At 38.2% G+C, this 26,940-nt stretch overlaps 1 protein-coding gene across 1 annotated transcript; it reads left to right on the top strand.

Moving 5' to 3' along the window:
* The first annotated feature begins 815 nt into the window (after positions 1 to 815).
* Positions 816 to 25,186, top strand: LOC136218597 (mitochondrial ATP-independent inner membrane protease subunit 1a). The gene is made up of 4 exons (XM_066005573.1): positions 816 to 1,485; positions 1,573 to 1,797; positions 12,746 to 12,856; positions 24,860 to 25,186. Exons 1-4 carry the CDS (start codon positions 1,375 to 1,377, stop codon positions 24,896 to 24,898), a joined length of 486 nt encoding a protein of 161 aa, XP_065861645.1. The 5' UTR covers positions 816 to 1,374; the 3' UTR covers positions 24,899 to 25,186.
* The last annotated feature ends 1,754 nt before the right edge of the window (positions 25,187 to 26,940 follow it).

Here is a 26,940-nt window from a genome sequence, read left to right as displayed (position 1 = left end):
ACTTTGCTAAGTTAGTTAAGTTTTTTATAAGTAAAACTAGGAATCTAAGAATGATCTTTTTATTTATAATCTTTGAATCCATTGCTCTATCATTTCATTTCTAGAACTCAAGTTTAGACATATTATTTTATATATTATCCAATAACATTTAAATTAGTTGTGAATTTTAATTTCTACATCCAAATCCACACATGTTCAAGATTGAAATTAGTTTTAGTATATTATTAAAATGTTGATTTTTTTTTTTATAATAATGCATATATATTTCATTAGATAAATATGAGTACAATATGAAAATAGTAAGGATTAAAACCTTACTCATATATAGGCCAAAGCCTAATATAAAATCTACAAAGGGAATAGAAAGACTACAAAAAGCAAAAGATGCCACAAAGGAAATAGAAAGACTACAAAGAGCAAAAAATACCATAAAAGGTACGGTTAAAATAAAAGGACAACAAATCTCATACTTCTCTCGAATCCAAATGCACCTGAAAGCAGCCGCAAACCAATCATCATCTAGTTTCTTCCGACTATTCGGATATGAATCCTTTCTATTGGTGCAACCCCGTAAATCCATAGATCTACGTATACGATAATACGCTTCCGCTTTTGGTAAAGTCGAAAAAAGTGTAAATGGAAGAGATATAGCTCATAGATGCAAATCAAACGGAAAAAATCTAAAGAAAAGTATGAACTTCAACAGAAAAAAGGAAAAAAAAAAAACTAAAAAAAAGTAGGAAGATAGTTTTCTTTTTCAATAAAAGTGAATAGAAAACAAAATAAGCATCAGTAATGAGGGATGGGACGGCAGTTATTGAGCACAACCCCGGTCGGTTTTTTACTAGGTGGCCGATGTCTTTGATGCTTTGGTTTTCGCAGGAAAGGGTAAGGAGCTTTAGCCCTTAGCGTGTGAGCGACCACTTGGCTACTTACTTAAGCCAAATGCGAACCTAACTGTAAACATTTACTAAGCGTATTTTTTAGTGCGGATGGGTCATGCACGTCGATATGCCCTTGCCATGATGAATCTCTGTCCTGTAGAAGGATGGGAGGAGAAGAAAGAAGGCAATCTTCCTTCTTGGATCTAGTTTCTTTTTTATTGCCAAAAAATTCTATGTTTACTTTTATTTTTATATCAAATTTTGAAACTAAGTTACTTCATGCCATGTGTGAAATTTATCCCCAAAATTGATTAAAGGGTCAAAATTGACGAGCATAAAATTACACAATCAGAAGCATTTAGCTTGTCCAATTTCACTACAGACGTCAAACACTCGAGTCTCTTTAAGATTTGGTATCAAGGCGCCGTTTCCTCGCAGAATTCGCACTAAAAAGAAAAAGAAAAACAGAAGGTAGAGCGAGATTCTATATATGAGTGAATGGCGGAGCCTACTGCGAAAGGCATTAGCTAATTCATCCATTGTAGCCAATTTCTTTTGCCTTCTTCACATCACCAACACTTACTTATGGAGTCCCCTCCTGGTACTGTTTTTTTTGTTTTCTTTTATTTTATTCAAGTCCATTTCCCCTTCTTATCTCTGATTCGTCTCTGAATGTTGTTGTTTTCAGGTTTATGGTGAGAGCATGCTTCCAACGCTTAATCTGTCTGGTGATGTCTTAGTAGTGGAACACTTCTCTCACCGTTTGGAGAGAGTTAGACCTGGAGATGTGGTGCTTGTTCGCTCCCCTTCTGATCCTACCAGAATGATCACCAAACGCATTGTAGCCATGGCCGGCGACACCATCACTTTCTTGCCACATCCAGCTGCTACTGAGAGGTCTCGTACCATCCAGGTATGATCAGGGTTTTAACTTTCAATTTATTTGAGATCATGATTCATTTTATCTATTTGCTTATGAATAAAAGAAATCCGCTACTATTTTGAAGCAACTTTTCGAAAAATTTCTTTCCATATTTAGGAAGCAACTTTGAATTCTTAAAGCATGTAGTTTTAACTGGAATTGGTAAGAGATATCAGGCATTTGCATTTCATACATTCATTATTGATCAACTTACATATGCTTTTTCCTACTAGTCTTTCCAGGTATGCTCACGTTTTGCTTTTGGTGTGCGTAAATAGTAATTTATAGTGAGAGGAAACTTCATGTTCTGAGGATATATAATGCTATATTAGTTTTATCGGGTGGTGATGTATATCATGGACTAGCCAAAGTCTTAGACTAAGGTTTGCTGTGATTCTGTTTTCTCTTTTTCTGTTTTCTGCATCACTTCCTGGAATTTGTTGCCACTGCTTGTTATGTTTAGTGGAGATGTGATTGACAGAATTCCAAGTGTCTTAAGCCAAGGGAATTCTTAATTTAGAGAAGTTATATGAGTTTTTTTAACAGAAAAATTATATGAATTTCTTAATTTGAGATCATAATTCGTTTTATCTATTTGTTTATGCATTAAAGAAATCGGCTACTATTTTGAAGCAACTTTTCAAAAAATTTTCTTCCGATATTAGAAGAGATCTGTTTGACCCTGCTAATTTTAATGTCAGTATTTGACAGATGGAGATGCAAATTCGGCAGCATTCCAGTACCTACAGGATTTCTCTCTGATCTCCTTAGGATAATAGCAGTTTCATTTATTGTTTTTCTTAGTTTAGAGAAATTATTTGCATCTCTAGCTTAACAGAAGGTTGCCTCGACATAGGTTTAATACCGATGGTGCTCCCCACTTGCTAATTTTGAACAGACTAGACTAACCATCTCTGTTATGTTAGAACCATGTCCTGCTGCAGTATTATGAAAGAAAACCTTTCATAATGTCAACTTCTTCATTTGACATGTCTAGCAAGGCTCAGCCCAACTTCTTTATTGTTTCACTATTTTAATAGTATCAGGTGCTTATAACCTGTGAAGTACTGCATTAGAAGAAATCTGTTTGACCCTGTGTCAAATACAACAGAAGAAAGAAGTATTATTTATGTTATCGTTATTTTTAGCTGTTATTTATTATTAAGTTTTATGCCTTATTTGTCCGTTTTGTTAGATATTTGCTTTTCTTGTACAATAGCATGTTTTGGACTATTGTGGAAGTTGTTAGGTCACCTGTGGTGTAACAACGGTATTTCCTTATCGGTCTCTGACCTTAGTTGTACTCAGCTGCTATATAAGGTCATACCTATATAATAGAAAGTAACAATTGAGAATATTCAGAATTTCCTAATCTATTCTATTTTTTTCTATTCTCTTTCTCTAATCTTCTATTTCTAATCCTAATTCTCCTAATTTTGTACTAAAGTCAGTACTACCCCTGACATTGGTATCAGACAGTCCTTCCTCCGGCCATTCCTCTCTAGTATGAGTACCTCTTTACGAATTACATGCGCAGCCAAAAAGATTCAGTTAGCCATGGATGCCCTGACACAACAAATCAAAACTCTCACCACCCAGTTCCATGATTGATCTGAGGCCACTGCAGAGCAATTGGAACAAATACAAGCAGAACAACACAAAAAGTTAGAAGCTCTTTTGAGGGAGCAGAATCAACTACGCAAAGATCAGATGGATTTTCATCGGTCCTTGGAGGACAAAATCCACATTCCGATTACCACCTTAGCCAAATTAGTCTAGACCAATCTTGAAAATCCTGTTTTCTCTTCTATATCTATACCTTCTAACAATTATTATAGGAAAGGAATATTAGGAAGTAACCCTGGATCAACCTCAGGAGATACTTCTCATCATGAAAAACCTCCCTATTTCAATGAACTTCTTCCAAAATGTGCCCTCTTTTGAAGGAACAAATGTAGATCTGTAGATTAGCAAGTGCACTAAATATTTCCAAATATTTGAGGTGGCAGAAGAGAGGAAGGTGGTATAAGTTGGGCTATACCTGTAAGGAAGGGTTGAGAAGTGGTATCAAAATCGGATCCCCACCAATCCTAAGGCCACTGAGTTCGTGGTAGAAGTTGAAAAACAATTCCAGGAGATAGAAATAGACGATGTTGTGCAACAACTTTTCCAACTCAAGAGACGAGAAATTTGAAGCTATCAAGCTCAAAATTGAAAGGGGTGTATATTTTTAGTTTTAATGTTGGATTAAGGTCGAAAATTAGATCAGCCGTAAGACCATTTGAACCCACTACCCTATACTCAGCTATCAAACAAGCCAAGTACGAGGAAACCATCTCAAGGATGTCATTGATGCAGTGAAACCAAAACCACTAAACACAGCAACTACCACACACATCATATCCTAACCAAACTTCAAATACAAAAACTGAGAATCAAACCCTACCACCCTTAACAACTTTAAAAAAGTTCTAGGGGCTTGTTGGAAGTGTGGGGATAAGTACTACTCTGGCCACCAATGCACCAACAAGAAGCTGAATGTTTTAAGTGGAGAGGAAGAGGTAGAAGAACAGAGAAATGGTGAAGTAGAAACAGTTGAAAGGGAACTTAAGATTGTAGAGGCTAACAATGATGATCAACAAATCACCCTGGCAATTAATGCCTTAGATGGTGGGATGGCAAGTGGTAGCCTCAAGCAAGGCACCCTGCACAAGAAGGACATCATGATCTTACTCGATAATAAGAGTACCTGTTGGGTATACATCCCAAGTCCCACATCGGAAAGATACAAGGGAGTTACATAGTTTATAAAGAAGTTCATCAACTGCATTAGTATGAGGCCTTTTGGGAAGGAGCCCAAAAACAAATCCGTGCGGGCTTGGCCCAAAGCGGATAATATCATACTAATGGTGGGGCTGTTGGTGAACTCGTGGGCCCTACAAGTGGTATCATAGCTGATGGTTCGGCTAGGAGAACATGCATACAATGCTCGGAGTCATGGTGCATGAGATCTAAGGAGATGTGGGAGGCTCTCAGTGTGTGACCTCGTGATGGGAAATCTGTGCTTGGTGCTTTGTGTCGAAAGTCTTCCTGATATTGTGGTGGTCAGGCGGCGTGTTTTGCGGGTTGGCTGCGGTACAAGATGATTAGACAGATTATCGCTGAAGGGGAGGCTTGTGGTCCTTGGTCTGAGGGGAGGATTGTTGGGTATACATCCCAAGTCCCACATCGGAAAGATACAAGGGAGTTACATAGTTTATAAATAAGTTCACCAACAACATTAGTATGAGGCCTTTTGGGAAGGAGCCCAAAAACAAATCCGTGCGGGCTTGGCCCAAAGCGGACAATATCATACTAATGGTGGAGCTGTTGGTGAACTCGTGGGCCCTACAGTACCATAGCTTTGTAGATCAAAAGTTAGCCCAAGAATTGAAGTTGCCCCTCCTCAAAGTGAAACCTGCGGTTGTTAGCTGATGGCAGACAATTGACTATGAACTATAAATGTCAAAATTGCAATTGGACCATGCATCACAACAAGTTTGCTTTTCCTTTAAGAGTACTAGAGCTAGGCGATTATGATATGATCTTGACGGCTGATTGGATGAGGAGACATACACCGGTAACATTTGATTTTGATAACAATAGGTTACTGGTACAGGGTAAGAAAGAGATTGAGTTAAAAGGGATAAAGGACGACATATCCTTGAAATCATTGTCTCATAAATCCATAAATAGGATGATCACGAAAGGGTGGAAAGGAATTTCTTCAATCTTGTTTCTAATATTCGTTGCTAAACAACCACCTGACCCGAACCCAATTCCAACAGACTGCCTCCCTAAAACTCCACTTACCTACGTACCTTTACTCACCCAATACAACCACTTATTTCAATCATCTACATCTTTACTTCCTAAGAGGGCTCATGATCACCAAATTCCTCTGAAAACATCCACTGAACCAGCGAATATGAGACCTTATAGGTATTCCTATCACCAAAAGAATGAAATTGAAAAACTAGTTGCAGAAATGCTTCAGGATGGTGTTATACAACCCAGTCATAGCCCATATGCCTCCCCTGTGTTACTAGTCAAGAAGAAAGAGGGCACTTGGAGGTTTTGTGTGGACTACATGGAGCTAAACAAAGGAATTGTGAAGGATAAATTTCCTATTCCGATCATATAGGAACTCATTGATGAACTTAGGGGTGCTAAAGTATTTACTAAACTTGATCTGAGGTCTATATACCATCAAATCAGGATGGGACTTGAAGATGTGCATAAAACAACATTTAGAACTGATACATGGCACTATGAGTTTCCAGTGATGCCTTTTGGCCTCACAAATGCACCAACAACATTCTAATCCCTAATGAACACAGTTTTTCAACCTTACTTTAGGAAATTTCTGTTCGTATTTTTTTTATGATATTTTAGTTTATAGCAATTCAAAAGAAGAGTATTACAGTTGGTTTTTCAACTCTTTGCTAAGGGGTCCAAGTGTAAAATTGTCGTTCCCTTTGTATTTTATCTAGAACGCATAATTTCCTATGAAGGTGTTGCCACTGATCCAACTAAAGTTGTTGCAATGACTAATTGGCCTTTACCTACAACTCTTAAAGGGCTCGGAGGGTTTCTTGGTTTGACATGATATTACAAGCGGTTCATAAAGGGATATGGAAGCGTTAGTAAGCCCCTAACCGACCTACTCAAGAATGATAGGTTTATCTGGTCTCCAGCTGCTGCAACAACCTTCCAGGAACTTAAAGCACCGATGATCGAGGCCATGCGTTAGCTCTACCAGATTTCAAGCAACCCTTTATGCTGGAGTATGATGCTAGTGGATCGTGCATAACTGCCTTGTTAATGCAACAAGGTAACCCTTTCTGCTACCTATCTTAGCCCTAGAAATCAAAATCTATCTCTTTATGAAAGAGAATTGCTAGCAATCTTGCAAGCATGTACAACATGGCGACATTACCTAGAAAATTCCTCATTTGTTATTAAAACTGACCATGAAAGCATTAAGCAATTGTTAGAACAAAAGCTACATGCCTATCTGCAACACAAAGGCATATCAAAGCTCTTAGGATTGGAGTATACTATTCAATACAAGAAAGGATAAGAAAAGGTTGCAGATGCCTTATCTAGGTAATACACAAGCATCATTCTAGCCTATCACTAGTCAATCCAACTTGGTTCGAAGAGGTTGACTTATCCTATGAAGGTGATCCCATTACCTCCAACCTACTTCAACAACTCATTATACAACCTTCAGTGACCCTAGATACATATTGCAGCAAGGCATTATTAGATTCAAACAAAGAATCTATGTTGGCAGCAATGCTGATCTAAGGACAAGAGTACTCATTGCTTTTCACAACTCTTCTATTGGTGGTCATTTAGGGATTAAAGGTACTCCCATAAGACTACACCAACATTTCAACTGGCCAAAGATGCAGGCAGATGTCACCAGATGGGTGTCTACCTATGATACTTGCTCGAGGTGCAAGGTAGATCACTTAGCCTATCCAGGGTTACTACAGCCTTTGCCCATTCCTCAAGAAGCATGGAAGGATGTGGCAATGGACTTCATTGAGAAATTGCCAAAATAAAAAAGGTTTGTCACCATCCTTGTAGTAGTGGACAGATTCACTAAATTTGGTCACTTCATTCCTCTCTCTCTCACCCCTTTAATGCTGCTATAGTTGCTTAAGCATTCTTAGGCCATGTCTTTAAATTGAATGGCATGCCTAGTACCATTACTTCAGACAGGGACAAGATTTTTATTGGAACATTTTGGAGAGAGATCATGAGACTTTTGGGCACTAAGCTGCAGCTCAAACAGATGGTCAGACAGAGAGGCTTAACCAATGCCTAGAGAATTATCTCAGGAGCATGTGATTTATCAATCCTAAAATGTGGCCTGACTGGATAAGTTTGGCATGGTTATCATACCTCAACCAAAATGAATCCGCTCTCAATACAAGAACTCCACTGCTATCAAGGCAAACAACAGTGGCAATGCGCACCTCGCTTAAGCTAAATACTAAATACTATGGGCCATTCCTTATTCTAGAAAGGATTGGCAAGGTAGGAAACAAATTGCAGCTGCCACCTGAGTGCAAAACTCGCCCTGTGTGATTACTACACTTCCTCCAATAGTAGATGCAGCGTGGATCATTCTTCCTAAGAAGGTTCTTAACACAAGAACTGCCTACATTAATGATATAAAACAACTTCTTATACTTTGGACTGGGTTCTCAGCAATAGATGCCACTTGGGAAGGTGAAACTACAATTAGCAAGCAATTTCTAGAATTCTATCATTTTTGGGGACAAAAATGTGCTAAAGGAGAGGGTATTGTCACATACAGCTGAAGGAAGGAATAAGTATTAGTTATGGTTTCGTTATTATTAGCTGTTATTTATTATTAAGTTTTATTCCTTATTTGTTTGTTTTGTTAGATATTTGTACAATATCACTTGGTGGCCTTTACAGCCGGTCCCAAGCTCGGACAAAGGAGGAGGGTTGCGGTAGGTTCGTGGCGGCCAGCGTAAAACTTAGCCACATCTTATGACATGAACCACAATATAAATATCGTGGGGGCGTTCCCTACTAAGCGACGCGCTGCACTTCCTAGACCCGAGTGTAATGTTAAATGTGCAAGGGTTGCTAGGTCGTCGTCCCGAAGCGGCGCGCCACCCCAGGACCCGGGGGTCGTGTCAAATATGCAAGGGTTGCGGGTAAATAAGCTAGTCCACGGTAATGGTAGGGGTAGAGGTAGGGGTAAGGGTAGTAGGTTACGCTTTGGGACATGGAACATAGGTTATTTGACAGGAAGATTAGTCGAAATTGTAGATGTTATGAAGAGGAGGAGAATAAATATAATGTGCCTACAAGAAACCAAGTGGGTTGGAGCCAAGGCTAGAGAGATAGCTCCTTGGGGTTATAAGCTTTGGTACTCAGGAAAGGATAAGGGTAGAAATGGAGTAGGTATTCTTATTGATCGGGAGTATATTGATGATATAGTAGCGGTGTCTAGGAACAGCGATAGAATTATGAGTGTTAAGCTAGTGATAGGGGATGAGGTTGTGAATGTCATCAGTGCATATGCACCACAAATAGGATTAGATGTCTCTATAAGACAAGCTTTTTGGGAGGACTTAGAGGAAGTGGTGCAACAGGTTCCTAGGAATGAAAAGATGGTATTGGGTGGTGATCTCAATGGACACGTGGGTTCTAGGCGAGATGGGTTTGAGAGTGTTCATGGAGGGTATGGTTTTGGAGATAAGAATGAAGAAGGAAATGATATTTTGGAATTCGCACCAGCCTATGACTTGAGTATCATGAACACATGGTTTATGAAGAGAACATCCCACTTAGTGACTTATAGGAGTGGCGGTAATGCGAGCCAAATTGACTTCTTCTTAGTAAGGAGTGCTTGGAGAAAGAGTTATATTGATTGTAAGGTGATCCCTGGTGAGAGTACGACAACCCAACATAGAGTAGTGGTGCTTGATTTTCGAAGTAGGAAATGTATAAGAAAACGAACACCACAAGTGGAGACTAAGATTAAGTGGTGGAAATTGCAAGGGGAGAATCAACAAAAATTTGTGGATGTGATGACCAAAAAAGATATTTGGACTTGTAATATGGATTTAGATATAGATTCGATATGGACTAAGATGGAGCATAGTATAAGGGAAGTAGCGAAGGAAGTTCTAGGGGAATCTAAAGGTAGCATACCATCGGGTAAGGACACATCTTGGTGGACAGAAGAAGTATGACAAGCAGTAAAGAGTAAGCGAGAATCCTATAAAATATTAGGGAAATGTAGGAGTGATGAGAACTACGAAAAATACAAAGAGGCTAAAAGGGAAGTAAAGAAGGTCATACGAGATGCTAGAGCAAAGGTGAATCGAGATCTGTATACAAGATTGGATACGAAAGAAGGGGAAAGAGACATATATAGAATTACTCGGATGAGAGAAGGAAGACGCGAGATCTCGGAAAAGTTAAATGTGTGAAGGATGTGGACCAGAAAGTCCTAGTTGGAGATAAGGATATCAAGGAACGATGGAGGTCCTATTTTGATGACTTATTTAATGGAGATCGCAGACAAGATGTTGGAGATATAAGTATCCATCACGATATGATAAATCATGAATGCCTGCGGAGAATTCAAAAGGGTGAAGTCAAAATGGCATTAAATAAGATGAGGTTGAAGAAAGCAGTAGGACCTGATGACATCCCTATTGAGATTTGGAGATGTTTGGGAGAAAGAGGAATCGAATGGTTGACGATGTTCTTCAACAAAATTTGGAGAAACAATAAGATGCCATCAGAATGGAGGAAAAGTATCTTAATCCCTTTGTTCATGTCCAAGATTGTGCCAACTATCGGGGAATCAAATTAATGAGTTACACTATGAAACTTTGGGAGCGAGTGACCGAACAAAGGCTAAGGAGGACGGTGAAGATCTCGGAAAACCAGTTTGGCTTTATGCCGGGAAGATCAACTATGGAAGCCATCCATCTAATGAGACAATTAATGGAGCACTATCGAAATAAGAAGAAAGACTTGCATATGGTTTTCATTGACTTGGAGAAAGCATACGATAAGGTACCAAGGGAAGTACTTTGGTGGGCCTTGATAAGGAAAGACATTTCGCGGAAATATATTGACATCATAAAGGACATGTATGAGGGAGCATGCACGAGTGTACGTACCAGTGTTGGGAAGACGGAAGAGTTCCCTATTACGATTGGAGTGCATCAAGGTTCCGCACTAAGCCCATTTATTTTTGCCATCGTTATGGATGAACTAACAAGTTCACTTCAAGATGGTATACCATGGTGCATGTTGTTTGCAGATGATATTGTGTTGGTTGATGAGACGAAAGAAGGAGTGGAGAGGAAGTTGGAACTATGGAGACAAACTCTACAATCTAGAGGCTTTAAGTTGAGCCGAAATAAGACAGAATATTTGGAGTGTAAGTTTAGCGGCCATAGGAGTAGGGAGGCACAATCACCCTAGATGGGAGAGTTGTTCAGGTCTCGGATTGCTTCCGGTATTTAGGATCTATTATCCAAACGGATGGAGAAGTAGATGGAGATGTTGCTCATAGGATTAAATCTGGTTGGTCGAAGTGGAAGAGTGCTACGGGTTTCCTTTGTGACCCCAACATGCCTAATAGATTGAAGGGAAAATTCTACCGCACGGCAATCAGACCAGCATTGTTATATGGTACGGAGTGTTGGGCAGTGAAACACTGTCACATCCATAAGATGTCGGTGGCGGAGATGCGTATGTTGAGATGGATGTGTGGTCATACGAGAAAGGATCAGGTGAGTAATGAAATAATTAGGACAAAAGTAGGGGTTACATCTATTGAGAATAAAATGAGAGAGAACCGACTACGGTGGTTTGGCCATGTGAGACGTAGAGCGCTTGATGCGCCGGTTAGGAGGACCGAAGAGTGGCAAAGGGATGTAGTGGTGAGGGGTAGGGGAAGACCTAAGCAAACTTGGAAGAGGGTGATCGAGAGTGATATGAGTTTACTGGGAATTGAGGAAAATATGGTAGTGGATAGGGCGGAGTGGAGGGAGCGAATTTGTGTCGCTGACACGACTTGATTTCACGGTTTTATATGATGGTTCATGTTAGCCGACCCCGAATCATTTCGGGACTAAGGCTTTGATGTTGTTGTTGTTAGCCTCTTTTGGACTATTGTGGAAGTTGTTAGGCCAGTTACATCACAACTGTATCTGACCTTAGCTGTACTCAGCTGATATATAAGGTCATACCTATGTAATAGGAGAAATTTTAGAGTACTCCCGGAGAAATACTCCTTACCAATCTATTCATGCCACATATATACATTTTTTTCGGTACACCAATCATCTTCCATGTAGTGGTAGGCAAAACGATTTTCATTGGTCTGGTGTATTACTCTCGGAGTACTGTAAAATTTCTCATGTAATAGTAAGTAACAATTGAGAATATTCAGAATTTCCTAATCTATTCTATTTTCTTCTATTCTCCTTTTCCTAACCCTAAGTCTGTACTAAAGTCAGTACTACTCTTGACACTCTTGACACCCTGCTAGTTTTAATGCCAGTATTTGACAGACTGAGATGCAAATTCGACAGCATTCTGATACCTACAGGATTTTCTCTCTGATCTGCTTAGGATAATAGCAGTTTCATTTATTGTTTTTCTTCAGCTGGAAACGAACTTTGCAACTCAATATTTGTGTTTTCTTTCCCATAACCATAGTGCTGACTCACTCTTGGAATGCCGTATTTCACTTACTACTACTACTGAAATGGCCCCTGGTTACTATGCTACTGTAACAAAATTTTCAAGCCTTTGATTGACTTTTCCTACCAGTGAATTCAGCATTAGTTTATAAAGGTTGATCTATTTATCAAAATATATGGCTATTTTCGAATCCATAAAGTATATTGTTCTTTACCACTCTCCTATTTGTCTATAGGTGCTTTGTTATCCCCAAATTAAAATCACTGATGTTTCTATATCCTTGCATTCAAATTCCCATGTCTTAATGATGAGCTTCACCTGATTCATGAAGTAGCAATGCAGAATCCAGACTTCTTTGTTTTTTTTTTTACAATTTTTCCGTCTTGGATTTTGTGTGCACACCTGAATCCTGATTGAATCCTTTGATCTGAGATCATGTAGTTATGGAATTGTTTCTTGACATTCTTGTTTCTCTCTATCACTTACTGCTGCATGTACTATTTCATTGCTAACTTGTAAGAGGTAGAATGAATCTTTGAATTCTTTCCTCCTGCATGCTTATAAGTTAAGTGTCTTTTTATATGAATATATTTTGAATTTATATTTTGATCCCCTAATGTGCTTCTGCTGATTTTAGATTATTAATTTTTCTTTGGCATTTGAATTCAATTTATAGGTCCCAAAGGGGCACATTTGGATTCAGGGAGACAATATGTATGCCTCTACTGATTCAAGACATTATGGGCCTGTTCCATATGGTCTTATTCAAGGCAAAGTATTTTTGAGGGTAAACTTCTACCACTTTTATGGTTATGTCTTTTGTTGTCAGTTGTTACTTTGTCATATAATCTGAAGTGTTGTGTGGAATGTTGCTTATATATATAAATTTATTCCTAGAATCATTTGTTTAGTAATGAATGACTAGAAATAAAGTTCCTCTGGTACCCTGCAATGTATGTCACAGATATTTGAGTTTGTTTTTTTTACATCTTTGAGTCATTTCACTGTTGATTCCTGAAGTATTAATCCAACTTATGGAGTGGAAGACGTAGTGGAACTAGAGAAACTTCTATTAGTTAAAAGTTTATCAGCAATGTTCACATGCACCTTAATGACCAAGTGAATTTGGTGTTTATTTTAGAAAAGTCACTGAAGATTGGTGTTTATTTTAGAAAAGTCACCAGAATAGTGATGCGACAGCCATGGTAGAAATAAGTTAATTCAGACAAAAAATCAACAGAATAGTGATGCGACAGCCATGGTAGAAATGACTTGCTTATATGTATGACATGGCAGTCACATGACAGTTTAAATAAGTTGGATTAAGTAGATAAAATATTTATTTTTTATTTTCTGAAATTCTTTCCAACGTGGCTGCCATGTCACTATTTAGGAGACATTTTTCTGGCTGAATTGACCGTAATGATTTTATTGAAATAAAAAGTAAAGTTCACTTACTTTACTGAAAGAAAATGAAGTTGAGTGACCTTTATAAAACAACGGTTATCCCAAGTTTTAATCGTTATTTCTTTTTGCTTAAACAAAAGAGAATCCTTTTCTATAGATAATGCTTTTCATCTAAGTGGAGGATTTTTTTTTTTTTTTTTTTTTTTTTTGAGTCTTTTGGGGTTCTTGAAGCAAGATGTTTTAAATTGCCTTCCTCATTTAGTACATAAGATAAACATAATTGGTTTTAGAATTTAGGGAATCTGAAAACATTAGTTATTACAGTAGTAGGATAGGATTGCCTCAGGTTTCATTTCCTAGCAGCTTGCTAGGATCTGACCTATCACTAAGGCCAATCAGGGTTCCGTCCAACAATCACAACTTTGCCAAGTTTCTATCGTTATTGCTTTCTTTTGTTTTGTATATATATATATATATATATTTTTTTTTTTTTTTCTTTTTTAACTTCTTTGTAATGTGTTTTGCATCTTTTATGGAAGGATTTTTTTTTTTTTTTTTACTCTTTTCTGGTTCTTGAAGCTGGACATTTTCTATGTTCTCCAATTTGATTTTGTTTCTCTTAAACCATCTCTCTTTGCAGTCCCATTTTTTCTAATTCTATGGGCCACAATATTGGTCTTAAGTTTCTTTTTTCTTTAAATTAAAGGAGGATTAATAATGGTTCCCCAATTCCTTGTAACAATTAGGGATTGTTGGAAGTAGTGATTAGAGAAGAATTAGGGTTGGAGGTAGGAGAAGGATAAGAAGAGAAAGAGAACAGAGAATTAGGGAGAGAATGGCGGTAGAGAGAAGAAAGGAAGAAGGAAAGAGAGATAGTTTTCATTCAACATTAATATGATAATCATTACACAGCAAAGGAGGACTCTAAATAGGCATAACAACTGCTGACATGGTAGCAGTTATAATTTCCCACAGTTGTATTGTTACAGCTGTAAACATTCCTAATAACATCTATTAAAACTAAATACAGCTTAACGTAAAAACAATTACTCACCTAATAATACCTAAATAATTACTATCTATAGTTGTGACAATACTCCCCCCTTTGAAGCATTCTTGTCCCTAAGAATGTACAAATGTGAGCTTGCCACACTGAATTTCCAAGGAGTGTCCAATGCTGCCCGTATGTCTTGTAATCTGCATCAGTGAGCTTGGCTCTGTAACATATATATAGGAGTGTCATCAGAACTAGGAGCAACTTGGATCTCAACATTCTTCTTCAACTTGGACTGCAAAGCAAGTAGTGCATCTGCCTCACCGATTGTTTCATTAAATGGAGCTGCAATATCCATGGTCAACCTGTTGACCCCTTGAATTATTCTAACCTCCAAAACAGCTGCTTCCTTGCACATTGCTGTCCCTAAGATCAATTTTTGCATTCATTGCTTTCTCATAAATAGCATGACCTAATGGCTCATCTGCTTTTGTGGATTGAGTAGATGGCAGTGCAACATATTTCTTCGTAGATTGATTAGGATTAATTCCAGCAAGCCAGAATGCAGCCTTTGATGGAATGTCCAAGCATTTCAAGATTGCTACCTCTGCCTTCACTATGGAAATGGAAAATCCTTCCATGTCAAGAGAAGAACAGAAGCATACACTATCAACAACTAGTCCATGCTCCCAATGTAATTGAAGGACTGCTTTTCCAACTGTAATCATCAGCTCCATTACAGGAGTAGCACTAAGTCCATTTTCAGTTCTTGGTGACAACATTTGCTCAAGAGCACAAAAACCCACCACATGGAGAGGCTGAAAATCAGCACTAATTGCATCACATTCATCATGATTTCCATCTAGAATGTATTTTATAGGCTTCCTTGTACGCATTGACCTTCTTAATCCTCCTGATTTTTCTGACTTCTCTACACGAACTTCTTGGTCATCATCACCATCACTTACATCAGCTGAACTAGAATCAGATTGATTAAAATCAAGACTTCCTATTCGAATGTAGGCACTACCCAAGTTTGACCCAACATCAGCAAAGTTAGGTCGAAGCTCAATGGCAATCAAATAGTGACGAATTGCAAGATCAATATCACTCATTTCCTTCCAAGCATTTTCCATTTATTCAACACACAGCAAAAAACGGCTCAAATCGAAGAGTAGCAGCCAAAATAAGAAGAATATGTGTGCAATGAACTCCTCTCATACAACAACAACAAAGCCTTAGTCCCGAAATGATTCGGGGTCGGCTAACATGAACCATCATATAAAACCGTGAAATCAAGTCGTGCCAGTGACACAAATTCTCTCCCTCCACTCTTTCCTATCCACTACCATATTTTCCTCAATCCCCAATAAACTCATATCACTCTCGATCACCCTCCTCCAAGTCTGCTTAGGTCTTCCCCTACCCCTCACCATTACATCCCTTTGCCACTCTTCAGTCCTCCTAATCGGCGCATCAAGCGCTCTTCGTCTTACATGGTCAAACCACCTTAGTCGGTTTTCCCTCATTTTATTCTCAATTGATGTAACCCCTACTTTTGTCCTAATTATTTCATTACTCACCCGATCCTTTCTCGTATGACCACACATCCATCTCAACATACGCATCTCCGCCACCGACATCTTATGAGTGTGACAGTGTTTCACTGCCCAACACTCCGTACCATATAACAGTGCTGGTCTGATTGCCGTGCGGTAGAATTTTCCCTTCAATCTATTTGGCATGCCGGGGTCACAAAAGAAACCCGTAGCACTCTTCCACTTCGCCCAACCAGATTTCTCCATCTACTTCTCCATCCGTTTGAATAATAGATCCTAAATACCGAAAGCAATCCGATGCTTGAACAACTTTCCCATCTAGTGTGATTGTCCCTGCCTCCCTACTCCTATCGCCGCTAAACTTACACTCCAAATATTCTGTTTTACTTCGGCTCAGCTTAAAGCCTCTAGATTCTAAAGTTTGTCTCCATAGTTCCAACTTCCTCTCCACGCCTTCTTTCGTCTCATCGACCAACACAATATCATCTGCAAACAACATGCACCACGGTATACCATCTTGAAGTGAACTCGTTAGTTCATCTATAACGATGGCAAAATGAAAAAGGGCTTAGTGCAGAACCTTGATGCACTTCAATCGTAATAGGGAACTCTTCAGTCTTCCCAACACTGGTGCGTACACTCGTGCATGCTCCCTCATACATGTCCTTTATGATGTCAACATATTTCCGCGAAATGCCTTTCCTTATTAGGGCCCACCAAAGTACTTCTCTTGGTACCTTATCATATGCCTTCTCCAAGTCAATGAAAACCATATGCAAGTCTTTCTTCTTATTTCGATAGTGCTCCATTAATTGTCTCATTAGGTGGATGGCTTCCATAGTTGATCTTCCCGGCATAAAGCCAAACTGGTTTTCCGAGATCTTCACCGCCCTCCTTAGCCTTTGTTCGATCACTCGCTCCCACAGTTTCATAGTGTGACTCATTAATTTGATTCCTCGATAGTTGGCACAATCTTGGACATCGCCTTTGTTCTTATACAACGGGATTAGAATACTTTTCCTCCATTCAGATGGCATCTTATTGTTTCTCCAAATTTTGTTGAAGAACGTCGTCAACCATTCGATTCCTCTCTCTCCCAAACATCTCCAAATCTCAATAAGGATGCCATCAGGTCCTACTGCTTTCTTCAATCTCATCTTATTTAATGCCATTTTGACTTCACCCTTTTGAATTCTTCGTATGCATTCACGATTTATCATATCGTGAGGGATACTTATATCTCCAACCTCTTGTCCGCGATCTCCATTAAATAAGTTATCAAAATGGGACCTCCATCGTTCCTTGATATCCTTATCTCCAACTAGGACTTTTTGGTCCACATCCTTCACACATTTAACTTTTCCGAGATCTCGCGTCTTCCTATCTCTCATCCGAGCAATTCTATATATGTCTCTTTCCCCTTCCTTCGTGTCCAATCTTGTGTACAGATCCCGATTCACCTTTGCTCTAGCATCACGTATGACCTTCTTTACTTCCCTTTTAGCTTCTTTGTACTTTTCGTAGTTCTCATCACTTATGCACTTCCCTAATATTCTATAGGATTCTCGCTTACTCTTTACTGCTTGTCGTACTTCTTCTATCCACCAAGATGTGTCCTTACCCGGTGGCATGCTACCTTTAGATTCCCCTAGAACTTCCTTCGCTACTTCCCTTATACTATGTTCCATCTTAGTCCATATCGAATCTATATCTAAATCCATATTACAAGTCCAAATATCTTTTTTGGCCATCTCATCCACAAATTTTTGTTGATTCTCCCCTTGCAGTTTCCACCACTTAATCTTAGTCTCCACTTGTGGTGTTCGTTTTCTCATACATCTCCTACTTCGAAAATCAAGCACCACTACTCTATGTTGGGTTGTCGTACTCTCACCAGGGATCACCTTACAATCAACATAACTCTTTCTCCAAGCACTCCTTACTAAGAAGAAGTCAATTTGGCTCGCATTACAGCCATTCCGATAAGTCACTAAGTGGGATGTTCTTTTCATAAACCATGTGTTCATAATACTCAAGTCATAGGCTGATGCGAATTCCAAGATATCATTTCCTGCTTCATTTTTATCTCCGAAACCATACCCTCCATGAACACTCTCAAACCCATCTCGCCTAGAACCTACGTGTCCATTGAGATCACCACCTAGTACCATCTTTTCATCTCTGGGAACCTGTTGCACCACTTCCTCCAAGTCCTCCCAAAAAGCTTGTCTTATAGAGACATCTAATCCTATTTGTGGCGCATATGCACTTATGACATTCACAACCTCATCTCCTATCACAAGCTTAACACTCATAATTCTATCGCTCTTCCTAGACACCGCTACTACATCATCAATATACTCCCTATCAATAAGAATACCTACTCCATTTCTACCCTTATCCTTTCCTGAGTACCACAGTTTAGAACCCCAAGGAGCTATCTCTCTAGCCTTGGCTCCAACCCACTTGGTTTCTTGTAGGCACATTATATTTATTCTCCTCCTCTTCATAACATCTACAATTTCAGCTAATTTTCCTGTCAAAGAGCCTATGTTCCATGTCCCAAAGCGTAACCTATTACCCCTACCCCTACCATTACCGTGGACTAGCTTATTTACCCGCAACCCTTGCATATTTGACACCACCCCCGGGTCCTGGGTGGCGCGCCGCTTCGGGACGACAAACTAGCAACCCTTGCATATTTTTCACTACACCCGGGTCTAGGAAGTGCAGTGCGTCGCTGAGTAGGGAACGCCCCCACGATATTCATAGTATGGTTCATGTCATAAGATGTGGCTAAGTTTTACGCTGGCCGCCACAAACCTACCGCAATCCTCCTCCTTTGTCCGGGCTTGGGACCGGCTGTAAATGCCACCAAGTGACCCTCACAGGCGGAGTTAATGAACTCCTCTCATAAACAAAATTATTATGTCCCAGAGCTTGTTTATAATTTTCTACATTATACATTTGATGAGACCAGACCAAGTGCATGTCTTCATCAATCCTGATGGTCATATGTCCTAGAGTTGGAAGAGGTAGTGCTAGTGACGGAAGGGCCACAGATTTACCCCACCCAATCTTTAACTCATTTTCATTCACAACCACTCCTTGCATTTCATCTTTTGCTATTTGTCCTTCAGCTCTGTTTATGAATGCAACAAATCTACAATTTAGCTATCGTTCTTTAGCTGCTCCACGCCACTTCATCTTCACTCTAACAGCAGACCCAATTCTTCCAAATGTCAATTAAAATAGCTGATAAATCTATAGACTCGTTCATGCCAAAGGAAATACCCATGATTAATGTTGAGTCATTAAAACCTCCTTTTTTCATAAGCATAAGGTCTCCCTTGTCAATTATTATGTCCCAGAGCTTGTTTATAATTTTCTACATTATACATTTGATGAGACCAGACCAAGTGCATGTCTTCATCAATCCTGATGGTCATATGTCCTAGAGTTGGAAGAGGTAGTGCTAGTGACGGAAGGGCCACAGATTTACCCCACCCAATCTTTAACTCATTTTCATTCACAACCACTCCTTGCATTTCATCTTTTGCTATTTGTCCTTCAGCTCTGTTTATGAATGCAACAAATCTACAATTTAGCTATCGTTCTTTAGCTGCTCCACGCCACTTCATCTTCACTCTAACAGCAGACCCAATTCTTCCAAATGTCAATTAAAATAGCTGATAAATCTATAGACTCGTTCATGCCAAAGGAAATACCCATGATTAATGTTGAGTCATTAAAACCTCCTTTTTTCATAAGCATAAGGTCTCCCTTGTCTAATGGGAGTAGTGCAAAGGCACAGAGCCTTAGCATCAACTTGAGGATCAGGAGTCGCACTCCTTAGCATAGAAGAACCAATACGTGCATAACTCTATTGTTTGGCCAGCCGATGGGCTCACATTTGTTCCAAATAGTACACTGTCCGGAGTTTTCGGGTTGGCCACTGGTATCAGATTGGTTTTAGGCAGAAGTTGCGGTTTGATTGGGGTGTTCTGAGTAAGGGTGAAGTAGTTAATGGAGGTATGAATGTTGGGTTAGGTTTCTGAGTTATTACATGTGTTGGGTTTATTTCAGCAGAGGTTATGGTGTAGAAATGGTTAGTTTGGTGCCATTGCTTTAAGGGGAGATCTAAAAGTAGAATTGTGCCCAGGAGCCTCAATCACATCATTGGGAGGGATGTCCTGAAAGTTAGCTTGCTTAAAAAAATCTATGGATGGGTATGAACTTGATTCAAACTGATTTTCAGGTTTCAACCGGTATTTTCTGGGGTTATCTTCTCCGTTCGAAGCTCAAGAACCTCCATAGTAGCTGTTTGCTTCTGTTGGTGCAGCTGCTCAACGATCTCTATAGTTTTTCCTTGCAATTTGAAATCTTCCGGCTCCAATTTCTGCTCGGACTTTTCATCGAACACTTGGGATGCAACTGAAGAATAATCTGAAACGCCTTGAAATTCTCGAATTGATTGAATCAAAACCGAGAAGGATTTGTAGATTTATTCATAATTTTCTTGTTGCTTCTTGCAAAGCTGTTTCGATTGTTCGTCAAACCTTTGATGCCCTCACGTGTCTCCCTGCGGTACCGTTCCATTTGCTGTTCAAAATCTTCCATGGACGGAGGAAAGACGGTCTCTGATACCAATGTAACAATTAGGGATTGTTGGAAGTAGTGATTAGGGAAGAATTAGGGTTGGAGGTAGGAGATAGGAGAAGAATAAGAAGAGAAAGAGAACAGAGAATTAGGGAGAGAATTGCAGTAGAGAGAAGAGAGAAAGAAGGAAAGAGAGATAGTTTTCATTCAATATTAATATGATAATCGTTACACAGTAAAGGAGGACTCTAAATAGACATAACAACTACTGACATGACAACTGTTATAATTTCCCACAACTGTATTATTGTTAGAGTGGTAAACATTCCTAATAACATCTATTAAAACTAAATACAACTTAATGTAAAAACAATTAACCACCTAATAATACCTAAATAATTACTATCTATAATCGTGACATTCCCCTCCTTGTATCCCGAACCCACCTCCCTTGTAAATGTGAGAGTGTGAAGCTGCTATACCATTAAGCTAAAGCTTCTTGACCACTATTGGTCTAATTTTGACTTTGCAAGTATACATGTAAGTGAAAAGAGCTCAGCCCAAGAACATATAGATCTCTCTCCCTCTCTCTTCAGTTAGCCTCTGTACATGTTTTGCTGTTTGATTTTTAACCCTTAGCATGCAGAGTCAGTGCATTTTTTGAAAATTTTGTGTGAACTTTTGTTCTCTATCAAATCCATATAATTTTTAGGGAAAAGTATAAAAATAAACCTTGTGGTTACATCTGTTTTCAATCACAACCCTACGGTTTAAATTTTTTCAAAATGGTACCATGTATTTCAATCCGTTAGCAAACATAAGCATTTTTGTTAAACGAAGTTATTTGTGTTGAGCTGTCAATTTTGGTCAAATAGTCAATGGGGGTATTTTTAACATTTTCTCCCTCTTCTTCCTTGTTCTTGTTCTCTCCTCTCTCGGGTAACCACGATCTGCAGTGAAGAATGTGAAGGTGTATTTGTTGAAAAAAGTGGAGAAAGTAAAAAAGAATACGGGGGAAGAAAGTGAAACATCTGGCCGCTGCCGCCGGCGGAACAATGGAAGGAGATGAGAAGGTGAACAGTGGTGATAGCGATGCTCGTACTCTGTTTTTCATTATTTCACACCATTGCATAAAATTTCAGGCTATTCGACACCTTCGATGTTTCCATCTTCATCTCCTCGGAGTTTTTCTTTCAAGTCGCCGACGATGTTGCGTTTTCGGGGCATGCAAAAGGGACTACGAAATGGAGTTTTCTGAAGCGTAAAACTGAAAAGTATTGAATAATTTATATAATTGCAATTCAATGCTGCAAAATGGAAAGTATTAGAACATGCATATCTTTTCTCTAAACTGAAATTGAACAGAAGAAAGAGAAGAATGGAGTCATGAAATTGAACATACATATATAATTGCAATTTAATTTTAGTGGGTAATTAGAAAAATCAGAAGGTTGAGAAAGTAGCAGAAGAAAAAGAAAAGGTGAGACTTAGGAAAACGACGGAGCTGCTACGACGGGACTACTATGGCGGAGCTACTATGGAGAAGGAGAGGTAGAACTACTTCGTCATGGCGGAGCTGCTATGGAGGAGAGGCGAACTACTACAGAGAAGGATATGGTGGAAAATGTCAAAAATACCCCCATTGACTATTTGACCAAAATTTCCAGCTCAGCACAAATAACGCCGTTTGACAAGAATGCTTATGTTAGTTAACGGATTGAAGTACATGGTACCATTTTGAAAAATTTTAAACCACAGGGTTGTGATTGAAAACTGGTGTAACCACGAGGTTTATTTTTGTACTTTCCCTTAATTTTTATACATACTTATATGTAGACAAAAGTATATTTAAATGGATATTTTTATATATATATATAACTTGATATAATTGATTTATGCGGTGACTCCAATGTTGGAATATAAAACTCTTGCATTTATACAGTTTTGGATATTAATTATAGGTTTTTATTATTTTTTTGCAATTTGAAGCAAGATGTTAGTATAGAAATTCAGATGCATAAACATGGAATTCAGGGAAGGAAAATAAAAGAAAGGAAGCTATTTGAAAAGGGAGGACATGATTTATGTGAAGATTGTTGGTCTCAGTGGGTAAGGAAAAGGTTAAAACTGCATTAAGAAACTTATGTAGGAGTTTGACTTAGTTGCTCTTGAGGAGTCAATGCCCCTTGATCCATTTCATTTAAGTTCATATGATTCTAATTCTTGAACCACTTAACTAGCTTAAGTCTAAAACTTAAAGTCAGAATATTTGTTGATCAGATCTTAAATTGTCAAAGCAAATTTACAGCTCTATGAGTGTGATTTTGTTACTTGGCTATTATGTTGCTTTGAAGTTGATGCTCTATATATATTAGTCACTGTGGAACTAGAAGTCTTAATATTTTTCTTGGTGGAGGGGAGGTCTTGCAAAATTAAAAACATTGACCTATTTATAGTTTCTAGTTTCTGTCATCCACCACTATGCTTAGACTTCAAATGCTGCATCACTTCCATCAAGAGGTAAAGTTCGATGTCGTCTTCCAATTCTGACAGTGATAGGATAAAACTCTTATTTTGAGTGAAAATGTAAAGGAAAAATGCAGAATTTCAGGGTAATCTCATAAATGTAATGTAAGTGTTACAAACCATGTGAATGCATTGGAAACACATGAGATACCATATATACTAAAACTATATGAATATATTTCATTGAAGGAGAACACATATATGTACACATTAAGGATACTACCTAGACAATTACAACACATACTTAGATAGATTCATACCCTGCTTACATTATTACACTCCCCTGAAGGTGGAGCATGGATTTTAATCATGTTCTGTTTGCTACAGATGCAGAATACATAGTCTTAAAGACAATACAACTCAAAAACAAAACAAACAATACAATTCAAAACATATTAGACATATAACAAAAAGGAGAGACCAAGAACGCAATAATCACTGCCAACCCAACCCACAAAGAATTTAAACACTAATCCAAGTTGCACAAACCATACATGAAGGTTGGAAATACCCAGACAACGCTGGAACACCAAAAGTCGCCGGAAACGGTGCTGCCATGTGCTGGGAGATTTGTTACTGGAATTTGCAGATCGGACGGTCAGCAGAAGAGGAAGCTCGTGGGAGGGGCGGTGAGACTAAGTGAGACTTGGAACACTAGGTTCAAACAGTCTGCTCACAAGGCAGACATTAATGCCGAAAGAAACAACCCAAACATGCAAACCTAGAAATTCTGCTCACAAGGCAGAAAATAAATTCTGGAATCTCAATCCAGAATCCCAAAAGAGAAGCCAAAACTAGACTCTGATACCATACTACAGACCATGGAGATAGAGAGGAATCTATGGGATATCATGATTCATCATTATATCAAACAATTGTTTCAAAAAACAAGTTTATATATATATATATATATATATAATTATTTTGAGAAGGTAGAATCTTCCACGATACTATTGAAAAGTGTGCTTTTGATATATACAGAAGTAAAAAAGGCCAAAACTACAACTAGAGTGAGGTTTCGATATATACTTCTGTTTCTATTTCTGTTCAATGTTTTCAACCAATCTGAACATCATTAAGGACCGGGACAGTTTCCAAGCTAATGATCAATTTAGCAAAAACCACAAAACTATATATTACTGGGAGTCGTGTTCGTATTAATCCTCCTTCTCAAGCAAGGAAATCTCCTCAGTTGCATCATTTTCAGGGGATGTTGTGAGCTAATTTTTTTAGGGGTTTTGGTTTATTTCAATACTATTATTGTTATTGTTGTTATTATTATTATTATTATTAACATTATTATTTAACTTGTCCCTCCCCATAAGCTAATGTAGTTCCTCTCCTGTACCAGGTTCTAACTTATCTAATTTTCTGACAGAATAGCTTCTGTGGCCTGTTATCTTTGATTGAAACTTCCAAAAAATGTGGCGTGGTATATTTGCTATTATGTTCCCATCTTGCCAATCATGAGGGAAAAAATTATTTCCATGAAAATTGAGAACCTTTACTTTTTTTGTCAATATTGTATTGCATACAATTTGTTTTGGCAAATGTTTTCTCATGACTTGTATGCTAAGCGTAGTTCACATATGTCAAGTACTGTTTGCTAAAAGTTTCTCTTTTGTCCTCCGAATGTTTTGTCACATTTACTACTTGATTCATGATAAATAGTGCAAATAATCTTTGGTTTTCTTCTGCCAATTAGGTGTGGCCGCCACATGGCTTTGGATCAGTGGGACAATAATCAAAATCACTAAAGATTGTAATTTTAGGAGGTAATCAATCATCATTTTGTTAGGCTGAACTCTTCGATTCTCTCTCTATATATTTTGAATAGAGGTGACGGATTAGTGATTCTCTTGTTATCATGATATTATTTTTGACAATTTTTAATCTGTAATTTCTGTCTGCCTGCTATTATGTTGGTCTTTAAGTTCGTAGTAATTATCATACCCCAAACAAGGTATACCGATAGAGTAGATTGTCACATACAGCATAAGGAAGAAGTAAATTAGTTGTTATTTTGTTATTATTAGCCGCTATTTATCAAGTTTATGCCCGGTTTGTCAGTTTTGTTAGATATTTGTGTTTCTTGTGCAATAGCCTATTTTGGACTATTGTGGAAGTTGTTAGGCTCGCTGTTACATCACTTACGTATTTACTTATCAATCTATGACCTCAGATGTAACATTGAGAATATTCAGAATTTCTTAATCTATTCTCCTTCTCTATTCTTCTATTCCTAACCCTAATTTTTCTAATTTTGTATTAAAGTCAGTACTACCCTTGACATTGGTATCAGAGATGGTCCTTCCTTCGGCCATTCCTCTGTGGTATGGTTAGTACCTCTACGAATTACACGCATAGCCAAAAAGACTTAGTTAGCCATGGATGCCCTAGAATAACAAATCAAAAATCTCACCACCCAGTTCCATGATAGATTTGAGACCACTGCAGAGCAATTGGAACAAATACGAGATCAACACAAAAGGCTAGAAGCTTTTTCCATAGAGCGGTTTCAACTACGCAAAGATCAAATAGATTCACATCGATACTTGGAGGATAAAATCCACACCACGATTACCACCTTAACCAAATTAGTCTAGAGCAATCCTAAAGTTCCTATTTCCTCTTCCACACACACACACACACACACACACACACATATATACCTTCTAGCAGTCATCATGCGAAAGGAATATTAGGAAGTAATGTCGGATCAAACTCAAGAGATACTTCTCATCATGAAAGCCTCCCTATTTCAATAAGCGTTTTCCAAAATGTGATTTATGCTCCTTTGGAGGAACATATGTAGATCCGTGGATTAACAAGTGCACCAAATATTTCCAAATATTTGTGGTGACAGAAAAGAAGATAGTGGTATTAGTTGGGCTATACCTACAAGGAAGGGTTGAGAAGTGGTATCAAAACTGGATTCTAGAAGATGTGGTGCATTGGCTTTTCCAACTAAAACAAGAGACGAATGTGTTAGCTTGTCAGGAGATACTTGAAGCTATCAAGCTCAAAATGTGAAATGGTTCATCCTAATCACACTGAATCTTTCTATATTTCTAGTTTTAATGTTGGATTAAGGTCGAAAATTAGATCAGTTGTAAGACCATTTGAACCCATTACCCTATACTCAGCTATCAAACAAGCCAAGTACCAGAAAACCCATCTCAATGATGTAATTGATGTTGTGAAACAAAAACCTACTTTTCGTTCACTTATACCTTCAAAACCATGGACAAACACTACACCTACAATGGGTTATCTTCAACTCGGTTATCTTCCTAATTTCTCTCCAACCATCTTCATCTCCTACTTTTGCTTGCATCAAAGGTCGAATGGTGTAATTGATTTTTATTTTTTTATTTTGAGTTTTTTTTATGATAATTAGATAATAAAGGGGTTAATTTATAAAATAAATAAATATAAGAACCAAATTAACTCTTTTGCCTTTGACTTTTAACATTGTTAGTCAATTTGGTATGTGTTTGCTAACGGAATGAACCTCAAGTTACCATTTTGCAAACTTTTAAACCATATGGGTGTTGTTCGAAAACAGGTGTAACCACAAGATTTATTTTTATACTTTTCCCTTATTTTTATTTGAATTTGAACTTGTGAGTAGATTCAATGAATCTGGCCAGAAAGGCTGAGTCCAATGAATCTGGTAAAAAAGGCTCTTACTTCTAAACCTTAAAAATCTTCACATTTATCTCTAAAAATCTGCACATAATCTCATAATATATTATTTAGATAATTCACCCAAAATTATTTAAT

The sequence above is a fragment of the Euphorbia lathyris genome, chromosome 2 (genome assembly GCF_963576675.1).
Source record: "Euphorbia lathyris chromosome 2, ddEupLath1.1, whole genome shotgun sequence".
NCBI classification, from domain to species: domain Eukaryota; kingdom Viridiplantae; phylum Streptophyta; class Magnoliopsida; order Malpighiales; family Euphorbiaceae; genus Euphorbia; species Euphorbia lathyris.
This window is presented reverse-complemented; position numbering and strand designations above follow the sequence as displayed.